This window comes from Zosterops lateralis (genome assembly GCF_965231275.1).
Source record: "Zosterops lateralis genome assembly, chromosome: Z".
In the NCBI taxonomy this organism is placed as follows: Eukaryota; Metazoa; Chordata; class Aves; order Passeriformes; family Zosteropidae; genus Zosterops; species Zosterops lateralis.
In genome coordinates this window covers 33,796,888-33,816,357 of record NC_139800.1, presented here as the reverse complement: position 1 = coordinate 33,816,357, position 19,470 = coordinate 33,796,888, and the positions used below count along the sequence as shown (strand labels likewise).

Sequence of the window (19,470 nt, the reverse complement as noted above, 5' to 3'; positions counted from 1 at the left end):
GCTCCTTAGTCTTCCCCCTCAGCATCAATTCCTGCTTCACAGGCTTCACCTCTGCTTCACAGGCTGGTTCTTACCTACACTATAATCCTCTTGTAATTCATGGAGGGAAATGCACACCTATGGTTGCTTTAAACTAGCTCCACTCTGTAACAATGTTACCACAGTGCTATGGATAATCAGGCAGAGTAATTCAGGAAGTATTCAATTACTCAGACTACTTTTGTAACAAAAGTCACATGAATACCAGCCTACATGAGTGTGTTTTGTTTTTTCTTAACTACTGAGTACTTATTTTTCATGTCAGAATTTGTGGTTGATCAATTTTCTACTAGCACTCCCAGTATCAGTAATGCTTCTACCTATGAACTACCACAAGAGTTCCCCCTAAAAAGTAAATTTAAAACATTTCTATAATATTTGTGTGTTATATCCAGCAACAAAGACAATTTAACAAAGTTAGGGTTGCAGTATCCTCATAAGCAATTCTACTGCTTTGGTAAAGATAGTTTAATCTATTTGTCTCCGCTTTTCACAAATTCAAAATCCTGATTACCAGTCAAACCGTTATTTATGTCCTTACTGTTATTTCATTCTGGCCATCTTTGATTTTCAGTGTGAGCCTTCTCTGCATATCCCAAATCTACTATTATTCATAACAACATACCTCTCCATAGCCTGTTGTCTTATAAATCAGACATACAACTATCAATAAATGGTCTAAGCTATATCTACCACCTGGACAGTGCTGAGTGTTTTAAATAATCCGAAGTTATACATCAATGTATTTAAAATCTGCTGCAGTGTCACAATGGAGTAAATGCACCTGTGTACATCTGGGAAAAAAGACAGTATGTGTGCAGTACATCTTCTAGACTTGACAGGCCCTATTTAAATAAACCATGAGAATGTCAGAACAGCTATTTTCTATTGTCAAGGGTGCAGATGTGTATCCCTGCAGAGAAATATCTGCTGTTTTTAGGGTCATGATTGTGGAAACTGCCTGAGGCCAGGGACAAGGAGGTTCTGCAAAACCTTTTCTGAGAGGGGAGGTTCGAGACATCTCGTTAAACTTGACAAAACTCTGGGTAAAGTTAATCCAATCCATAAACTGTCTACTTGAAGGACTGGAAGAGGCAAACTGTCTGAAGTTTGCCCTTTGGTCTTACTGCTGCCTTGTACTTCCTGGTCAATATGATTATGGCAGGAAGAGGATGTAAGCCCCTGCAGTCTGAAAAAGGCATACTTGAGGCAGTGTGTGTCTCCCGACTGAAAGGCAATAGAGTTTGGGGTCTACCTTGGGGGGCAGGGATCCAGGCCACAGGTCTTCAGCAACTGTGGAGGGTGACGGCTGCTTACACACAGTGTTTCGTCTGCAATCTCCCTGGTTTGTTTGTTCAGACAGGTCACCACAGCCTCCTGGACACCTGCACACAACAAATAATGGTCACAGACAGCTCTCTGTACCTGCGGGGTACAGATCTGCCAAGGTCTGGGGCGGGCCCAGCAGGGCTGCAGCACGTGATGACACCCAGTCTTGGGCTGGCAGCAGCTGTGGGCCTGCAGTCCCAGCTGTAGACTTGTCATTGCTTTCAGTCTCTCTGAAAGGTTTCTCAGTGCTGCAGTAAATTGTCTATAGGTTCATTCACTGCTGATCTCCCTAGACAGAAAATTGTCCAGTGCTCTCATTTTTTCATTTTGCATAAAGTGCAATGAGGCACTTTATTTTTCAGGCTAAGCAGGCTAAGGTGTGAAGATGGCCATGGCTTTCATATACTGTATTTTACCCAACAGTATGACTTCTACACATGCAAAAGCAAAGTAAAACATGGTCAGACAATTTAGCTGTTCTCAGTTTACTATTCTGCTTCTATAGGCCTGCACCCAAACTAAAGATGCAAACCTGCAGAGTATGGGTTAGAGAGAGAGCTGGGAAAGAACAGTAGCTGTTGGGACTAAGAGAAGCTGGAAGATTTAGTTATTATGGTTTAACTCAGAAATTCCTTGTTAAATCCAAAATCCTTATGGATTCTATGGCATACCAGTTACTCTCATTTTCCTATGACTAGGGGTATCATGGGCTTTTTGGATCACAAGGTTTGAAAGCCAGAACATCAGGGAGTGCAACATTACATGCCACAGGGAAGAGGACTGGATGAGAAAGGATCTATTTTACCATGGATAAAAGGGGTCTGAGAGGGGTCTGAGGACAATAATTGCCCTGAACTTCCTGAGAATCTAATCCACAGTGGTTCAAATACAATGAAAGTATGCTTTTTACATTCATTCCTGTGTTTGAGTCAGGAAAAGATTAGTTGAACTCCCAATAATTACACTGCAGTTTCAAAAAAACCCACTCATTTTTCTGTTGAGCATATAATCACAATTGTGTGCAGCAAACACAAGCATTGGATTTTCCAGAATGGAAGGCTCCTACCTGAAGAGCAGAAGAGGCTCTCTACCTGATGGGAAATGGCACTGTGTTCAAATTACTGGTCTCCCTTTTGAATGGAACATCAGTGCAAGCCTGACATCAAGACCAATTTGATGAAGCCAGGAAAGGAGGACTGCTGATCCAGAGGTACAGAAATCATGAAAGTATTTTTCTGAACTCTGTGGAAAGAAACCACTGATGCCTGCCACATGCTGGTTGACGTGTTTCTGTTTGCTAGGCACACAGCTCACTCACCTTCTGTATGTCATTCTCAGATAAAATTTTGTATACTGAGTGTACTTCCACAGCTTCAGTTTCTCCTCTCTGAAGGGTGTCACTAATGAGCTCTTGACCAATTATTATCATCAATTTAACAGTTTTCAATCTTGACTACTAAAAAGTGATGACCATGAGTCTTGAATTCAATCTTTTCTCCATTTCTCATGCTGATGGTTTTATGTTATCACATTCATATAGCCAAGCTCTGATACTACTGTTCTTCAGTTTTCAGTATCCAACCAGCCCTAAACCTCCCAGTAAATTCATTTCTCATGCTTATTTCTCTCATCTAAGGCATCTCTGATTGCAATTCCAATAATTCTTGTCCATACTACAGGCATTCTACTGTGTCTATTTTATCTTTGAAAGATCTTGGTAAGATCAGTAATCTTGCCTGATAGCATAGATATCAGAGAAAAAACTTTCTGTCAGAATATGGTTGCTAGAATATTTACTGACAGTTTTTGGCTTTAATGGCTTGTGCCAGGAAGAGAAAAAAAAAAAAAAAAGAAAAAAAAAAAGAAAATCCGTGATCAAAAATGTGATCAGAATAGATCAGAATTACTTTCTTCAGCTTCCTCTTGAATTTCACAACTATGTGTCTCAGCATAATGATGACAACTGTCCCTCTATTTTTGATTGATCAATGTGGCAAATTGTTACAAGATTTAAATTAGGATGGGTCATTGAACATTTAGAGAATATAAAAACTTTTGATCATAAATCAGAAGTTCCACAGTGCAGAGATAATTTAAAAAGGTATGTGAATTTCAGGAAGTTCATTTGCCAAGTAATTGAATTCAAAACTTTATTTACTGCACAATATTATTAGACAAAACTTATCTGCTTTAAAATTGCTTTCCTTGGAACAAAAAAGAATTCAGTTCTCAACAGGAAATTGCAGTATAAAAAAGTGTAATGGTGGGATATGAATCTAGGCAGTTTCAATTCACTTTCAAAACATCATCAAATGAGAATTTCTATGTTTATATCTACCAGGATAGAATAATTGTTACATGATATTTGATGACAGCTCTAGGAAGTGAAGCCACCACCAGCAGACTATATGACTAACTCATTCCTTCTGGCTGCTGCTTCTGAGAGGTGAAAGGTTATTTCTGCATCTATACAGTTTCTTCTCCCAGGACTCTAAAACAAATAAAATTAGTTTGACCAGTCCTGCACCTATGGCGACAAAAATATCTGACTTAGCTTCTGCTAATCCGGCAAGTTTGGAGTTGATGTCAGACAAAAAGAAATCTTGGCTAAAAAGTTTTGCTGACAATTGAAAGAGATTAAATTTATAAAGAAAAATGCCTCCCACAAATCAGTCTCAGTGAGTTACATTTGAAAAATACAAGCATAAGCTCTATATTCTAAGAAATTACTTCATTTCAAGAGGATATTTCTAGGAACTGTTCAGGTTTTGGTAGTCATAGTAAAAGTGTGATAAATTGTTGCAGTTCTCCAGTAATGAACATGACATATATTCCTGTAAGATCAGTGTTTGTCACCACTCAGCACACACTAGAGTAACTTTTTTTTTTTTTTTTTTTTTTTTTTTTTTTTTTTTTGTGTCAGAAATAAACCAAAAGTGTCAATAGTCTGATGGCTGTGAACTGGTCTAAACATTGACTACCATCAGCAAGCCAAAAGTAAGCACAGAAAACCTTTGCATTATTTTCTACTAATTTCTACTAATTGTGGTTTTCAAGACTCTGATTACCTCTGAATCTATACAGATTATTAACTCATAAAATGCTGACTTGTTTTCAGTTCTAAAATATATGTTTTGTATTTTTCTATAGTAATCCTTTCTTAAATTGCCTGAAAGTTGTGAAGTAAAAAGACAAGAGCTGGAAAAATCCAGGTTTAATTAAAAAAAATTACTGGACTGCATGTATTTCTCAGAACCAGTTAAATAAAATGATAGGGGGAAAAAAAAGAATTGGAAATGTGTGGTAATTGTCTATAGTATGTCCAGCCTGAGAAATTGATTAACTTTCAGACCCTACAATTGGCAAGCCTGTTGTTTTAGACAATCACATCATTAGTGCCATTTTGCCATAAATCTTCCTTTGCCCTGGTGTCGGAGCTGATGTCCCTTATTGATAGGAGTTAGGGATCTGCTGAGCCCTTAAAATATCCATTATTTATTTCATCTGCTTTGGGAGGACAACTTACTTTCACCTGTTTTTGCTTGCACAGAGCAAATCAAGAGATAAGAACTAAAATGACATGTGACTGTTAGCATATACCCCCAGATCCCTTTAACTTTTTTTGGTGATTCCCTTTGGGCGATCAGCTGATAAAGGAACTAAAAACACATGATAAACTGAGCACTCTTAGTGACAGTCTGAGCACAGATCTGGAAGTTCTGGGCTAAAATATGTTGTGCACATGGGATTTTTCACATTTCTTATCCATGCCTTTTCAAATGTGTTTGGGCTCAACAATCTTAAAGTTTTATTTCCTCCCTAAATCATTCCATGACTAACTAGCTATAGCAAAACAGCATGTCTATGGGTATTACATGCCAAGCCCACACTTGAAGAAGCAAAGCAAATCCAGTGCAGAAACATTTTACATTTACCTCCTCCACAGGACTCTGAGCACTCTGTAAAGCCTTCATATTCCCAGTCATAGAGCTCATCAAACTCCCGCAAGCTGCCATACAAAAGCTGTGTCTCCTCTGGGGTGTATTCAGTTGCCTCCCCAGTGCAGGGGCCACTGTAACAGGCTCTCTGAGACACTGGCTTGGGACCTTCACATTCATCAATGGGCAGATCAGCCACAGACTGAGAGAAAGAGAGGAGCACTTGACATTTCACAAGCCGGATCTGGCTGCCTACTCCACAGGTGACACTACAGGCTGACCAAGCCTCAGGAATAAACCTGTGAGAGGAAGAGAACAAGACAAGTTATGTCCACAAATTGCCAGGGGAGCAAAAGCAGGGTAGTCCTGTACAGGCCAAATTTGATTTCATGAAAAACAAGTACTTCATCTCATCATATATTTATTAAAAACACACACATAGGAGGCTCTATTGACAACTCACTGGTGGGTCTCCTCACAGCCAAGAAGAAAGATAAACCCTTGTAACACTCACCTTGATCCTAAAGTGTCTCAGTGCAAGGCGTGCAGCAATCTCCCAATGTGCCCTATGTACATGATGTTCCCACAAGCTACTTTTTGCAAGTATTCAACCTCGATAATCTTTGCCTTAGTTGTTCATGTTTTTCCCTAGTAAGTATTGAGTAGGCTGCGGTTATCAGGTAATTGGAAAACTACATGGAAAATTATTTCAATTATTATTCTTGTGTCACAGCAACTGTTTTCTGTTTTTAAGCCTAAATTTGAAGCTGGCAAAAGGTGAAGAGAATTCATAATTTCTTTAGCTTTTTTGTGTTGTTTGGTTTATTTTTCTTTTAATTTTTTTTAAATTTAAATTAAAGACAATTTAAAATAAATGAATAAAATTTAAAAAATTATTTTCCTAGGACATTTAACTTCCATTAAAAAAACTCCACAACAACAACAGTGTTTAGTTTCTATTATGGATTTGTTTATCTGTTGCACTTGGCTTACTAATCAGTAACCCTTATATGCTCCAAATTTTTCCTTCTGGAAGTCCATGAATATTTTTTTAAAAGCACTTTGCAGCTGTCATTACAATAAAACAGACTGAATTCTATCTCATTATTTTCCTCAACAGTGGAATAATTTCTCAGTTTCTCTATGTTGTTGCTGCTTTTTCAATATCAGTGCTAGGAATTGAACTAGCATTTTACTCAAAGTTATCAAGCCTAAGATTCACATTCAAGTCTATACCACATCATTACTAGTTTTTTGCAGTAATGTACCTACCACACCTTGTTTTGCAGAGCTCATGTTGAACTGACTCCTAAATCTATCCAGAAACAATAGTCTTAGGCACTCTGTCATCTGCTATACCTATGCTTTGATACCTGATGTCAGTGGTATTGGAGCACTGAAGTTATGAATACAGGGTAATTTAGATAGCTTTGTCTCTGTGGCTTGCCTTTTCCATTGGCCATCCTTCCAAGCTTTCTGTCACAGGCAAGTTCTAAGGCAAGTGCTGCATTTATACTCCAAGGACTAGAACAAAAGAATGGATAGTTGGATCTGGCACTGATCCTCACTGAACCTCACATGAACACTCTCTGTTGATAAGATGCCCTCATTTACAGTGTTTGGAATCTGTTTGCTTCTGCAAACTCAGCTTTTAAGATGTATTTTTCTTGGAAACCTGGCTGTCACTGACAGTATTCCTCTTCCTTTGGTCTTTGTTTTGATAGGCCATACCAGAGTTGGACAGCTTTGCCCAGGGCTGAAGGCAATACATCTGTTTGTTTCTACTGGTCTGGGGCTCTAGCAAACTCATTTTTTACCTTGGGAATCCCCTGAACTGTTCTGATAGGAAGAAAAGGGAAATTTAGTTTTGTGATCAGCATATTTGAAAATATTTTTACTCTCTTCTCCCTTTCACCCACTGCCTTTCTCTAGCTGACAAAATGACTTTCCCTCCACACTGAAGTTAAAAAAATCCAAAACCTAAAAGGGAAGGTAGTGTTTTCCCAGGCTGTATATATCAGGGTTCCTGAGTGGAACATAACAGTCTTTTCGAGCAGGGAGGGTACATCTCTTTACCCATTTTTTGTGGTTTATATCAAGATGTTTTTATAACATCTTGTTATAAACCCGACACCGGCTACTAGCACTATACACAGAAAGTAATGGAAAAGAAAGAAATTAGTTGCAGATATTACTATAAAATTTGAAAATATTTATCATGCTGCTACAAAGATGGGGAAAAGTCTTCTGGAGCAAAGCTTTTGGGAAACTAATGATGTAAACTAATAAAATTTTCCTACTCTTAAGAAATTTTAACTTAAAATATCAGTCTTTTTTTCCAGGATGAGATCTTTCATTTTGAGATGGTTATGCTCTTTAACAGTACAGGTAGGCCACTTGAAGACTGCAGCTGCTGTAATACTATTTTGATGTGGAAAATCTCCTGTCAGAGATTAAGGGATTTGCATCAGCCACTGTGATTTAGATATTTTGACTAGTTGAAATGTACAGTTTCTTACCCTGGAAAACTGAAAGATAGAAACCCTAATCAGATTATGGAAAAAATAAAAGTCCTGTCTTCATCAGAGTCTGTCTTTCTTATATTTTTTGAACACTGTAAATTTTTGTGTGACTTTGCTTTCTTGAAGACCTGCTGTACCCCAAATCAAAAGGGAGGATATTCTGCAAGGTATTAAAATTATTCCCTTAGAAAAACAGAGATACTTCAAATACTTGGAATATTTACACATGATATGTATCATACATGCAAACATGGGAGAAATGGGAGGGAGTACAAAACAAAATTAAGAACATTACTAAAGAAGACTGGATCCTTTTTGAAATGAGGCTTGATCTATAAATGCCATGTATTATATTATTTCACCTGAGTCAGCAACTCATACTGAAAATAATAGAACACCTTCAGGAAATAAAAACCTTCAGACCCAATTCCTACATTTTGAGTGCTAACTTTGGAAATGTGATTTAATTTTAATATAACTGTTAGCTGATAGAGAGAGAATTAGCAGAATCAAAAGAGTTAAAGTAGAAAAAAAGGGGAAACTCAAGAAAACCCTGCAAAGAAATCTCCATACAGTAATTGTCATTAAAAATGGAACATTTATATAATGTCGATGTATAACATAAATATACAATGTTTCTGAATTTTCAATCTTCCTAACACCAGAGAATTATAAAGGCTTTCAAATATCTTTGTGTTATCATTAATGTCAAATGTTGCCACATGGTGAGCACAAACCACAAAAAGCACATGAATAAAAGAGGATAGTTCATGGATTTGAAGTTATTTATCCTGCATATAGCTTATCTTCCACCAGTCAACATTAGGCATTTCTGTATGTTAACCTCTGAGCTACCTGGAAAATGGAAGCAGTAGAACAGATATACTGAGAAGTAATCTTTTAAAAAATGGGAAATGACTGACGTGTTTCAGTTGTCATTCCACATTTAATTAAGTCCCACTGTAATAATCTTCCCTCTAATAACAACAAACAAGGCAAAGGCAGTAACTCATTCTTTCAGCTAAGGACTGATGCATATTCCCCTCAATATAGCAACATACACGTAACTAGGGAAGTCAGAAGAGAAATAAGAAGACAATGCCAATGCTCAACAGTGGGAGACCTTTCACAGCAGGTCACAGTGAGTTCTGTATGAGACCCTTGGAGAGCTCTGCCAAGTGTGGAGATTTTCAAAACTCCAGATGTATGTAGCAACAGCCTTTTCAGTCTAGGACTTGGGTTCCTAAAATATGTGTTATAGAGAAAAAACAAGTCTATACATACTGGTGTGCTTTGAGCTATGGAGAAAAATAGCTATAATTCTTCACTGCTACATAATTAGAAATTGCCTTTAATTTTTATTTCTTAGTGGTTTTTTTGGTTGTTGCTTTCTTCCCTCTTGCTTTGTTTGTTTGTTTTAAACCCCCATTGGTTAAATCCATGACTTAGATAAAGTCTGAGGTTTTGAGACATGCACATACTGGTGGGGCTGAGTGTTCTAAGGCAGAGACACCCATCTTTTAAGGTTTCTAAACTTTGATACTACTGGTGAAGTGAAATGTTCAGTGGCTTCTTTGAGGGCTTTGCAATTTTCTGTGAAAGATCTAGAACTGAGCACAGATTTCTTGACTCCTCGTCTTGAGCTGAAATGCAAACTCATACTTTTCCTCCAGGATATGCCACCTTTCTACAGGTTTTAAGGCATGAGTAACACCACACGATCCTCATATACAGCACTGGATAGCTGCTGGTGTCATTGTTCAGAGATGTGAAACAGGGGTCGTTTCCACTTATCAATAAAATATCAGACTCCATCTATAAGAGTATTAACACTGGAGGCAGCTGCATAGGTCCAATTCCAATCAGAGTGATTACATTCTGTTCCACTATAGTTTCTTTTAACTTGTTTGAATATGATTTTTCCTTTAGCATCTTTATTTGATGCTGTTGGTGCTTTTCATTCACTGCTGCCTTTCTCCACATGGAAAAGGTAAGTGTTTCTATCCTGTGTTCTTATTACACATAAATCCTAAGTAGTGACTGTGTATAGTGGGTCCTTGAATGAGTAGATAGAACTCATTACCTGATATGTGTTTGCTGCATTGCTGACCTTCCCTTTGACCAACCACGTATATCAGATCTTAATATGAAGAAGTGCCCCTACACCTTCTTTTTCCTCCTCTTCACTATATGAATCTAAAGAGGACAAGCAACGGCCCAGTAGATAAAGCTATATATGTCCTCATTATCTTTTTTTTGGCAATCCAACAATCATAACATGGCGTTTTTTCTAAAGTAAACCTGTAACAGGACGTTTTAAACTTACTAACCTGTGAATCTAACCTGTGAAGTACAAAGAACATGATGGAAATTGTTCAACAAGGAAAATCAAATTAAAATAGCTTATGTGTCTTTAGAAGCATAAATACCTAATGAAAAGTAAGAAAGAGCTATTGAGTGCCTCTGCCACACTAGTGTCTCTGTCCATATCCAATTCCCTGATGGCTTTGTCATCCCTGCTAATGCATGTCAGGAATTTCCCTTTGTTTTTTACAGAACTGGCCTCATCATTATGATGGTGCCATCTGGCATCCAGATATTATTTGCCCACTCCCCCATCACTCTGCCATCTCCCAGCCACCTCCACTCTTTTCTTTATGGCTAGCACCAGGGTTATTTATGGCACTATGTTAAAAGCTGGATATGGCATTAACATACAAAAATATTTTTCAAAAGTTAGAGACAGAAGTCTTTTAAGAAACCCTCCACTACTCATAAACACAATCTCATTATGCATAGAAATCCCCATGCTTTTTAAATCTTGACTGCTGTTCTTTCTGACTCTAGCTGTCACACTGTGCTGGTGTAATGAATTCTAGCAGAAGAGGTCAGACAGAAAGACATGATGACTCCTTCCTCACATAACATTTCTAATACCTGGTGAAGGGTCACTTCAGGGATGGACAGCAATAGGAGAACATGCCCCTCAACAAAGGACAGCAAGGCCTTCTCACCCTGAACATTTGTTCTGACAAAGATTACAATACTTTGTTACCAACATGGAATATTTCACAGTAGTTCTGCCAGCAATAATAAATTGTATATAATAATATATTATCATTATATAATAATATATTATATTATTTATTATATTATATATTATTATATAATAATATATTATAAATATAATAAATAGTATCTAAATATAATAAATAATTAATATAAAATGATTATAATAAATAAAAATAAAAATTAAAAATATATAATAAATAATAAATTTAATTGATAAATTAAAAATTAATTTTTAATTTATCCTAATTAGGGGTGCAGTAGGTCAGACAACACAAACATAACTATTTCCTCTAGACTAGAAGTGGCTGAATTGGTTGTGATTAATTCTTTGAGAAGCAGAACCAATCAAGAAATATTTAACATGGATTTACATTTGAAGGCTGAGTGCTCAAGTGGATTCTCTGCTATCTTTTAAGGAATGAACTCCTTTAAAAACCTTCCTTCAACTGCGGAATTCTACTCACATATTTATTTCAGTAACACATATGGAAAACACTTCCACTGAATTTCCTGACAAATATCAACCAAGTTAGACAGAGGAGTAAAATTCTCTGTGATAATTTTATACCTCTGTCAGAATCAGTTAATAGTAATAAATTCAGACATTACTGGGAGGAGAGGAAGCCAACTGACAGATAGACATATACAGACAAAATTCAACTGTAACACTTGTTTGCATTAGAAATTCCTGAAGATATAAATAATGGAAGGCATTGCACAGATGGAATAAAATTGCAGCATCTGGTGCTCTGGCAGGACATATCAGAGAATGATCACAAATTATAGGTGGAAGGATAGTATATGAGAAATATTGTAGGGTTATAAATCATAGTGTGCAATTTCCTAACAAAAATAAAATTCAATAGACAGTTACAAAAATCAGAAGACAGCAACACAGAGATTCACAAATGTGAAAATTCAGTTCATAGAAGAAATATGCCGAAAACGTTGAGGTTTAGCTTTTAAACTTCCAAACAAATATAAACTTTGAGAAAGACAATAAAATTGCTTATAGATGAGGTTTGTTTTCTTTGCCCAAGGATGGATAAGGGAGAAAGGGTCACAGTGGTCAGGGAAGAATGGTCTACTGGCTACAAAGAATGTCCCTATCTGTAGAGGAGAATGGAAGCAGTCAGGGACTTGGTAGCATAAGAAAGCTTGGCAAGAGCCTCTGATGAAGTGGAGGAAAAGAATGAATCCTTGCTGATGTCTGCCCAAGTGGAGTAATGAAATTGGTAATTAATGGTGAGGCACCAAAACCAATTTTACATGAAAATTCACTGCTCAGGGTTCCTGAAACAGATTAGATATTCTGGACCAAGATGCAGGTGGATGCTATAGTTTACAAATGGGAATTGAATGGATGGTCCTTCCAGCAGAAGTTTTCTACGTTTTTATTTGGTTTTCCTGTCTTATGCCTTATCACCAAAATCATTCTAAACTAAACTCAAGGCATTTCCAAGCTTTGGGAATGTTTGTGTGAAGACCCTGACTTCATGCCCTTTATCCTTCCTGTTAGTCAACACATACAAAAATCTGTGCTTGAACTTATATTAAGCAGCTTTCTCATCAGTCTAAAATAAAGATTAGCAATAGTTCCAGAGGTCTGCCTTGCAGGTAGGAAACTAGTGTACAAAATGTCACCTCATGGCAGACTGAATCTAGTCTGGACTGTGGCTCACTGTCCAGAGTGGGAATAATAGTATCCCACTGGCACCATTGGAGTCTTGCAGTAGATGCAGAACTCTGCAGAAAAGGGCCTTCAATGCAGCAGAGCACCTCCATAAAATATGGAAGCGTCATAAATGCACTTGAAAATAATTTGAAATCCTTAAATCTCTTTCCTTTTAGATGATGTTTTAGTATCACAAGTAATATACCTAAAAGGTTTTCCAAAATATTTTATTAAAATATACATCATGACAACCAACTGGTTATGCCTATTCTCTACAAATCCTTCCTTGTTGATATTTAAAGCTACATATACTCATATACATATACACACATATACCCCCTCTGATACTCCTTTTCTACAGTACAACCAACTTTGTTCACAAAACTAATAAAAAAATTCTTAGTGTAACAAATTATTCCAAATATGACCATTTAACAGCATCTCTGTGTTCCCAAGGTTTCTTTACAGGTTGATAAATGAACATTTAGCAAAGTAATTTAGCATAGTTATGAGAAAAATCACAAGAAAATGCACTTTAAAAATGAAAAATTAGTATATCCACACATATCAAATTTTCTAGGCTTTGACTCTGAATTAATCAACCTATAAAGTCTATGGAACTCTGGAAGCAGGTAAAGATTTCATTATACTTTATGTGATAGCTGCTACTAATACATATAAACACATATGAATGTACATTTGTCTGTGTGTGTGTGTGTATAAATACTTCTGTATACATGTATTTATTTTATATATACATATTTTCTGTATACATATATATGTACTTATGCATATGACAGCTGGATTTTTTTTTATTTTGAAGGACTTGTTATATATGTTTCCAGCTCTCTTGCAATGCTCCAGTTTCTAATTACTTCAATTCAGATTAATCATGCCAAAAATGCAACTATATTGCATAACAAAGTTTTTTAATCTAATACATAGTTGCAGTTGTAATAAAAAATGCCACATGGAATTGGATATTGATGAGCGCTGTGTACAGAAGTTGCAATTATATCATCGTTTCAGACAAAAACATCTAAAACATAATAAGTACTTATAATAAAACATGAGAGTACTTATAATTTCTCAGTCTCATTGCTGCAGGCTTATGTGGTATGCATCACAGATTTCTAGTTTATTTTCTGCTAAACTTCATACTTTTTTTTTTCTGTAACTATTCTTTTCCTTGGGGAAGAAGGCAAGAGGGAATCATCACTGGCTTGTTTCGCCTGTTACTTCACAGGAGTATTGAGAAAATAAATGAAGTTGCCAAGCTGTGAAGATATAGTGGTAGATATAGATATATAACACAACTACATAGATGGATGCACTTTTATTATAATATCCTTGTAATGACTTTAATAAAATGTGTATATTTGCTTAAATTAAATCTGCATTTACCCTCTTTGCGTTAAGACTCTTTGCAGTAAGACTAAGCATGATACAGCCTTAAGACCATGGATTTCCACAGGGTTAGGTTCATCCTTTAATCACCAATACACTTAAGAGATTGTGCTAGTTTTCCGCAAGTCCCAGGTTCCCACATGGAAATACACAATCACAGAGGGCTTTGGATTGGAAAAGACCTCAGAGATCCTCTAGTTTCCACACCATGTGCCATGGACAGGGACACCTTCCACTACACCCGGTTGCTCAGAGCCTCATCTAGCCTGGCCTTAAACACCTCAGGGGAGGGTGCAACCACAGCTTCTCAGGATCACATAACAAGGACCTGTTGTAAGCAAATTTTTGAGACTTACGAGGGTTCTTCAGAGACAGCTCTTCCTTCCTCCAGTTCTTGGGCCTGCTTATACCATGGCAACTTTGCTTCCACGGGAAGTTTCTCTACAGAGCAAACACAAGAATGTGAAAATAGGAAGGATGGGGTAACACTGCTATGTGTGCCACCCTCCCTGTGCTCACCAAACATGTGTGTGATGTGTGGGTGCCTTCACACACATGGAAGCTGAGCAAAAACAAGAAAAAGAGAAATGAGAACACTGGGGACAGAAACAAACTCTTTTATCACCTGGACTATATCACTTACAAGATTATGGCCAGGTACTTCACCCTTGCAGATAGAAGGAATACAGTGCTCTAAAGCCAGACAGACAAATTAAAATTGTCACCTTTCAGACTATACAATGGGACTGTAAAAGTAGATACTTTGGAAAGTACTTTTTTGGAAGGAAACTTGCAAGTGTAACAGGCCTCCATCACACAAGGCAAAATGTGTAACATCTCTGTATTTACCTTTAAATTTCAGAAGATGTGCTGAGATTGGTTTTGGTAAGACTACAAAAATAATGAGAATCCTGCTTTGATGAGTGATACAACAGGAAAACTATAATTAAATGGCCCAGCTATGCTTTTCAACTCTGTTTATCAGTTCATCAGCTATGTGGATTCTAAAAAAATGAGCTAGATACTTTTTCTGTCATTCCTGATGGAAAACAGTGGAGCTGCTTTTCTCCCCTCTAGGATGTGCGCACAGGGTAACAAGTTGCTCTGCTCTGCTCTGGGGAGTGCAGGGCCATGCTTTGCAAGCCAGAGTCCACCTCCATGCAGTGTTAGAGTGGAATAGATGAGCTGAGGGCAGCAGTGCTGTTTCAGCTCTGCAGGGGTATAAAGCAAGAGCAAATTTCGCACTAAAATTTGAGAAGGAGCTCTGCACTTCAACAGAACATTCTGGGCTAGGATCAGGGGAAAAAAACCACAAGAGGTGGTGAGACTCAGACCACTGAGAAGTACCAGAGCCAAACCTATTTGCCACTCAAAAATCACCTAAGCCTTTTGGGTTTGTGTAAGGATTGACTTGTACTTGCCAACAGGAGCAGGTTAATGTCATTCAGAATAGTCAGGAATTTTCTGTGGCTCTATTGTGCAGAACAATGAGCACTTCACATCTCTCAGTTGTATCACAGAGAACAATGACCTAAAATTTGACTGAACAGCTACTGCAATTTTAGTCATGCAAATTTCCTTGAAGCATGTTATTAATAGGAAAAGAGGAACAGTAATAGAATGACTATTCCTCTATCTTAAAAACAGCTTGCCAAGCTCTTCATCTAACATATTAGTGCCATTTAAGGATGAATGTTTGCCATCACAGGTCTTACTTTATATTTTACTAATCATCCAGGATATGTAGGAAATACTTCTATTTATATGTTCTGCAATTTTGGAAAGTCACCTTACTTCTGTGATCTTTTTGCTTAGATGGAAATGCCTGTAAAAAGCAAAATTATTGTCTAACATAGCCTATTTTTGTGACTTTTAAAATACCCTTCCTTTTTTTACAGGTGTAGTTAATTATCATCTACATGGTAAAATTTGTTAGAGGATTAGAAATGATGATTTTGTACAGTATGGTTTGACAGAAACATGAACAAAAAGGAACAAAAAGCACTTCTAACATAAGCTAAGGAGAAATTTTTACCTTTGGAGATTAAAGTAAAATATTTTTTTTATAAAATATTTCCAGTAAAAACACTTAGATTACACAAAAATTAGATGAATATACATTCTCTATAAAAACTGAAAATCATTACTTAATCTAGTGATATCCTATTTTTTCCCATTATTGATGCAATATAAAGTGCCTTAGAGCTTGAATAAACTAAAATGAAATAAATTACATGAACAATTTGCCTTTTATTTCTTTTTTGCAGAGTGTGTTAAGAGAAGAGAGACTTCCACATTTTTTGCCTTGCTGCTTCTGTCAGCCTGGAAGATTTTGTTCTGCTTTGTGTAAATCCAGCTGCAGAAAAAAAAAATGGTCTAGGTCTAAATAATTCAATAGATGAGAAGTACTTCATTACCCCTACTGCTCTAAATTTCCAACTCTAGTTGTGTGAAGTAAAAAGGACAAATTTCTAGTCTATACTTAGAATAATTTGGTTTGGATGACACCTCTGGATCTAATCCATCACTCTTCTGAAACCGCTGTTTAGCCTTCAGATATATGGATATTCAAATATTACCTCTTGCATTATGAAGGGGGAACTGTGTGAGTGTTGCAGAACAAAGATGGAGAGGAAAACAAAACCCAATTAAGTCAAGTTTTTCATTCCATGTAACTTCCTACAATCAGAAATTAATCATGTATGTGCTGCAAAGGGCAGCATAAGAAGTTATGCAGGGTAAAGATCCCATGCTTTTGCAAGGGTGGACTTCCAGCAAGGAGTAATTTACTTTGTTCCCTGACAAGTCCCATTTGAAGACACTTCATGACAGATATAGGTAAGCAAAGCTTTCCTAGCTGGCCTTGCACACTTCTAAGCAGAAGTCAGTTTTGGGTGGTTTGCAACACAGGATCTCTTTTGTGTCTTGCTGCATTTTGCTAACACTGTATGATGCAGGCAGACTGCAGTTTGCACTACCTGTGTTATGGACACTATAAAACTACAATGCTCTAAAAACACCAGCTATCTGAATGAGCTCAAACACACTGGGTACCTGTATGAGGCTCAGAGTCACGTTAACACAGTCACAGGGCCTTTTTTGCATTTTTTTGTTACATCTTGCAAGGTGGATGGGGTAAGCTCATATTGGCCAGCAAAATACAGTGCAAACATAGTCACTACTTCCCAAAGACTCTGTCTCTGGGCTTCACCACTCCAGTACCTAGCAGATACCATGAATTCTTATTGTCATGTCAAAGTGGTATCTTGGCATGTATGCCTATTATCAGCCTCTTAGTGGAGAAATTAAAATTACATGTTTCACTGTCCTATCTTAGACAAGCAAAGGATCCTGGATCAGTCTTGTTTTACAGGGCTTCATAAAATGTGCTCTGAATATGTTTCAAGACAACAATTCCTTTTTTAAAAGCAATTGTTTTCTTCTTATGGCAGATTGAAATCTTCAATTTAGAAAAGTTAAGTCTATGTGAATTGCTGTAGCCCAGAGCTTTCTCTGTATTAGTCAGCATACTGGCACAGAAATGGCAATAAGAGAGTTGTACGTATGCTTGGTCCCACGCATGCTCATATACCTGTGAAAATCACCAAATACACATGTCTGTTGCACCTTGTCACTGCCTATTAATCCACCCCATCACCAGGTCTCTTTCTAACATTCCCATTTCATAAGAACCTCCAAATAAATGCAGAAATATTTTCTTCTTCTTTCAACAAACCATGGGGGTTTTATCCCAGTATTACTCCCTGTTTGAGGCCCAAGCAAGAAAATATTACTATACAAATTGTTGTATAAGTTGCTATAAGATACTTCTATCTAATTGTAACCCTGTAAAATACAAATTTTGCAGCCTAGACAGTAAGAAGAACCACATGATGAGATATGCTTGCTTCTAATTTATTTCATGCTAAAAGTTATGAACAAAAACTTTTGTAATTACTGTTATATTTATTTACCATAGGCATTATTTATATATTTCATTTTAAAACACAGGGCAAATCTAGCTCACATGCAAACAGTGAAAATACAGCCAAATTTACAATTTATTGCTTAGTCCGCTGGACCACAAATTAACTATGAAAAGGCCAAAGCTTGTAAGACACAAGAGGTCAGCACTTACTCCAAGCTGCTGGCAGGCACACAGGACCAGATAGGTGCAAAATCATAACCCAGTGCAGGTGGAAACAGTGATGCCAGCAGAGAAACAAAACAGCTGAACATGGAAGAGCTCTGAAAAATTTATGAGAAACATTCTGCCTCATTACCTTTGGGTTTGTAGCAAGGAGTGGGTACAACACATTCTTCTTTTATGTGTGGTTTTGTTTTAGTACTACAGCCTCCTGTATGCATCCCCCTGTGGTCAATGCAAAGGACCACACGGTATCTGAGTCCTTGTCCGCAGGTCACAGTGCACTGAATTGAAAAAAAAACATGAAAGGGGAAAATGAAAAGGAGAAAATAAAAGTTACACATAGAATTGATAAGTATAAGGGGAATTTGCAACATCAGAGAGCCAAACATTATGCAGAAACCTTGAAAATAAAGTATTCATATATCTGGTAACGATGGATAAGGTATAAAAGTGACAGAATTTTTTTGCTTTTTCACTCAGAACATTTACTTGATTTGGACACTTAGCCACTGGATTTCTCCTGCAGTTGTTGCCTGCAATGTTGCCTACTTGGCTTGTAGCCATCTGTCCTGTATTGGATATGCTCAGTAACACCCTGTCAGTTTCATTTGGAGCCACTCTGCTTTGCTTGGACAAAGTACTGGGGCTTATGCATCAACTAGGGTTACACTCAGCTATTTCGGAAAAAAGCACCAAAGAGAATGGGAAAATATTGAGCTTTCTTCCCTCAGACACTTTCTTAATTTTTTGTTTTGTTTTTGTTTGTTTGTTTTGTTTGGGTTTTTTTAAAATTTATTTTTCCTCTGGATCATCAACTTTTACCTCCTGCACAGATTGTTTAAAAATTGGCTGCACAGAAGATGATCAAAACTACCAATCATCTGGAAGTGCTATGGATGTTACTAATATTATTTTGCTCTTGGACAGCAGCTTTTATCTGGAAATCAGCAAACACTTTGCAATCAGTCAAGAATACCTCATCTGTAGGGAAGTCAGTCTAGCCTCTAAAGCACAATTTACTTGTTGAGAAACTGGGGTGGTGAGAAATTATATCCAAGCTAAGTCTTTGTGCACAAAGTTAAAATATTTCACTACTTCTGAGGAAGGACATCTACAAGACATGTACTTTCGTACAGAGGGAAAGACAAGTCAGTAAAGACAAATACAGGTATCAAAGAGCAGAGTCATATACAGATTTATGTGTTTCTTGAAATTTATCAGTGTTTTTGAGTTTCAATTTCTGGCTGAAATATTGTAATACAGAAATACCATTACATGGTTATGGTGTGGTGGTTGTTTTTTTTTTTTTTTTTTTTTTTTTTTTTTTTTTTTTGTGCT

The 19,470-nt window shown here is 36.9% G+C and overlaps 1 protein-coding gene across 1 annotated transcript in view; it reads right to left on the bottom strand.

Moving 5' to 3' along the window:
* Positions 1-19,470, bottom strand: part of ADAMTSL1 (ADAMTS like 1) — a gene marked incomplete at its 5' end in the record, with an annotated part of 171,752 nt that overhangs the window by 67,520 nt on the left and 84,762 nt on the right. Inside the window, 4 exons of the mRNA XM_083883570.1 lie at positions 1,295-1,424; positions 5,304-5,605; positions 14,339-14,423; positions 18,266-18,413. Coding sequence (XP_083739696.1) covers positions 1,295-1,424; positions 5,304-5,605; positions 14,339-14,423; positions 18,266-18,413 — 665 coding nt within the window. The remainder of the gene's footprint in view (positions 1-1,294; positions 1,425-5,303; positions 5,606-14,338; positions 14,424-18,265; positions 18,414-19,470) is intronic.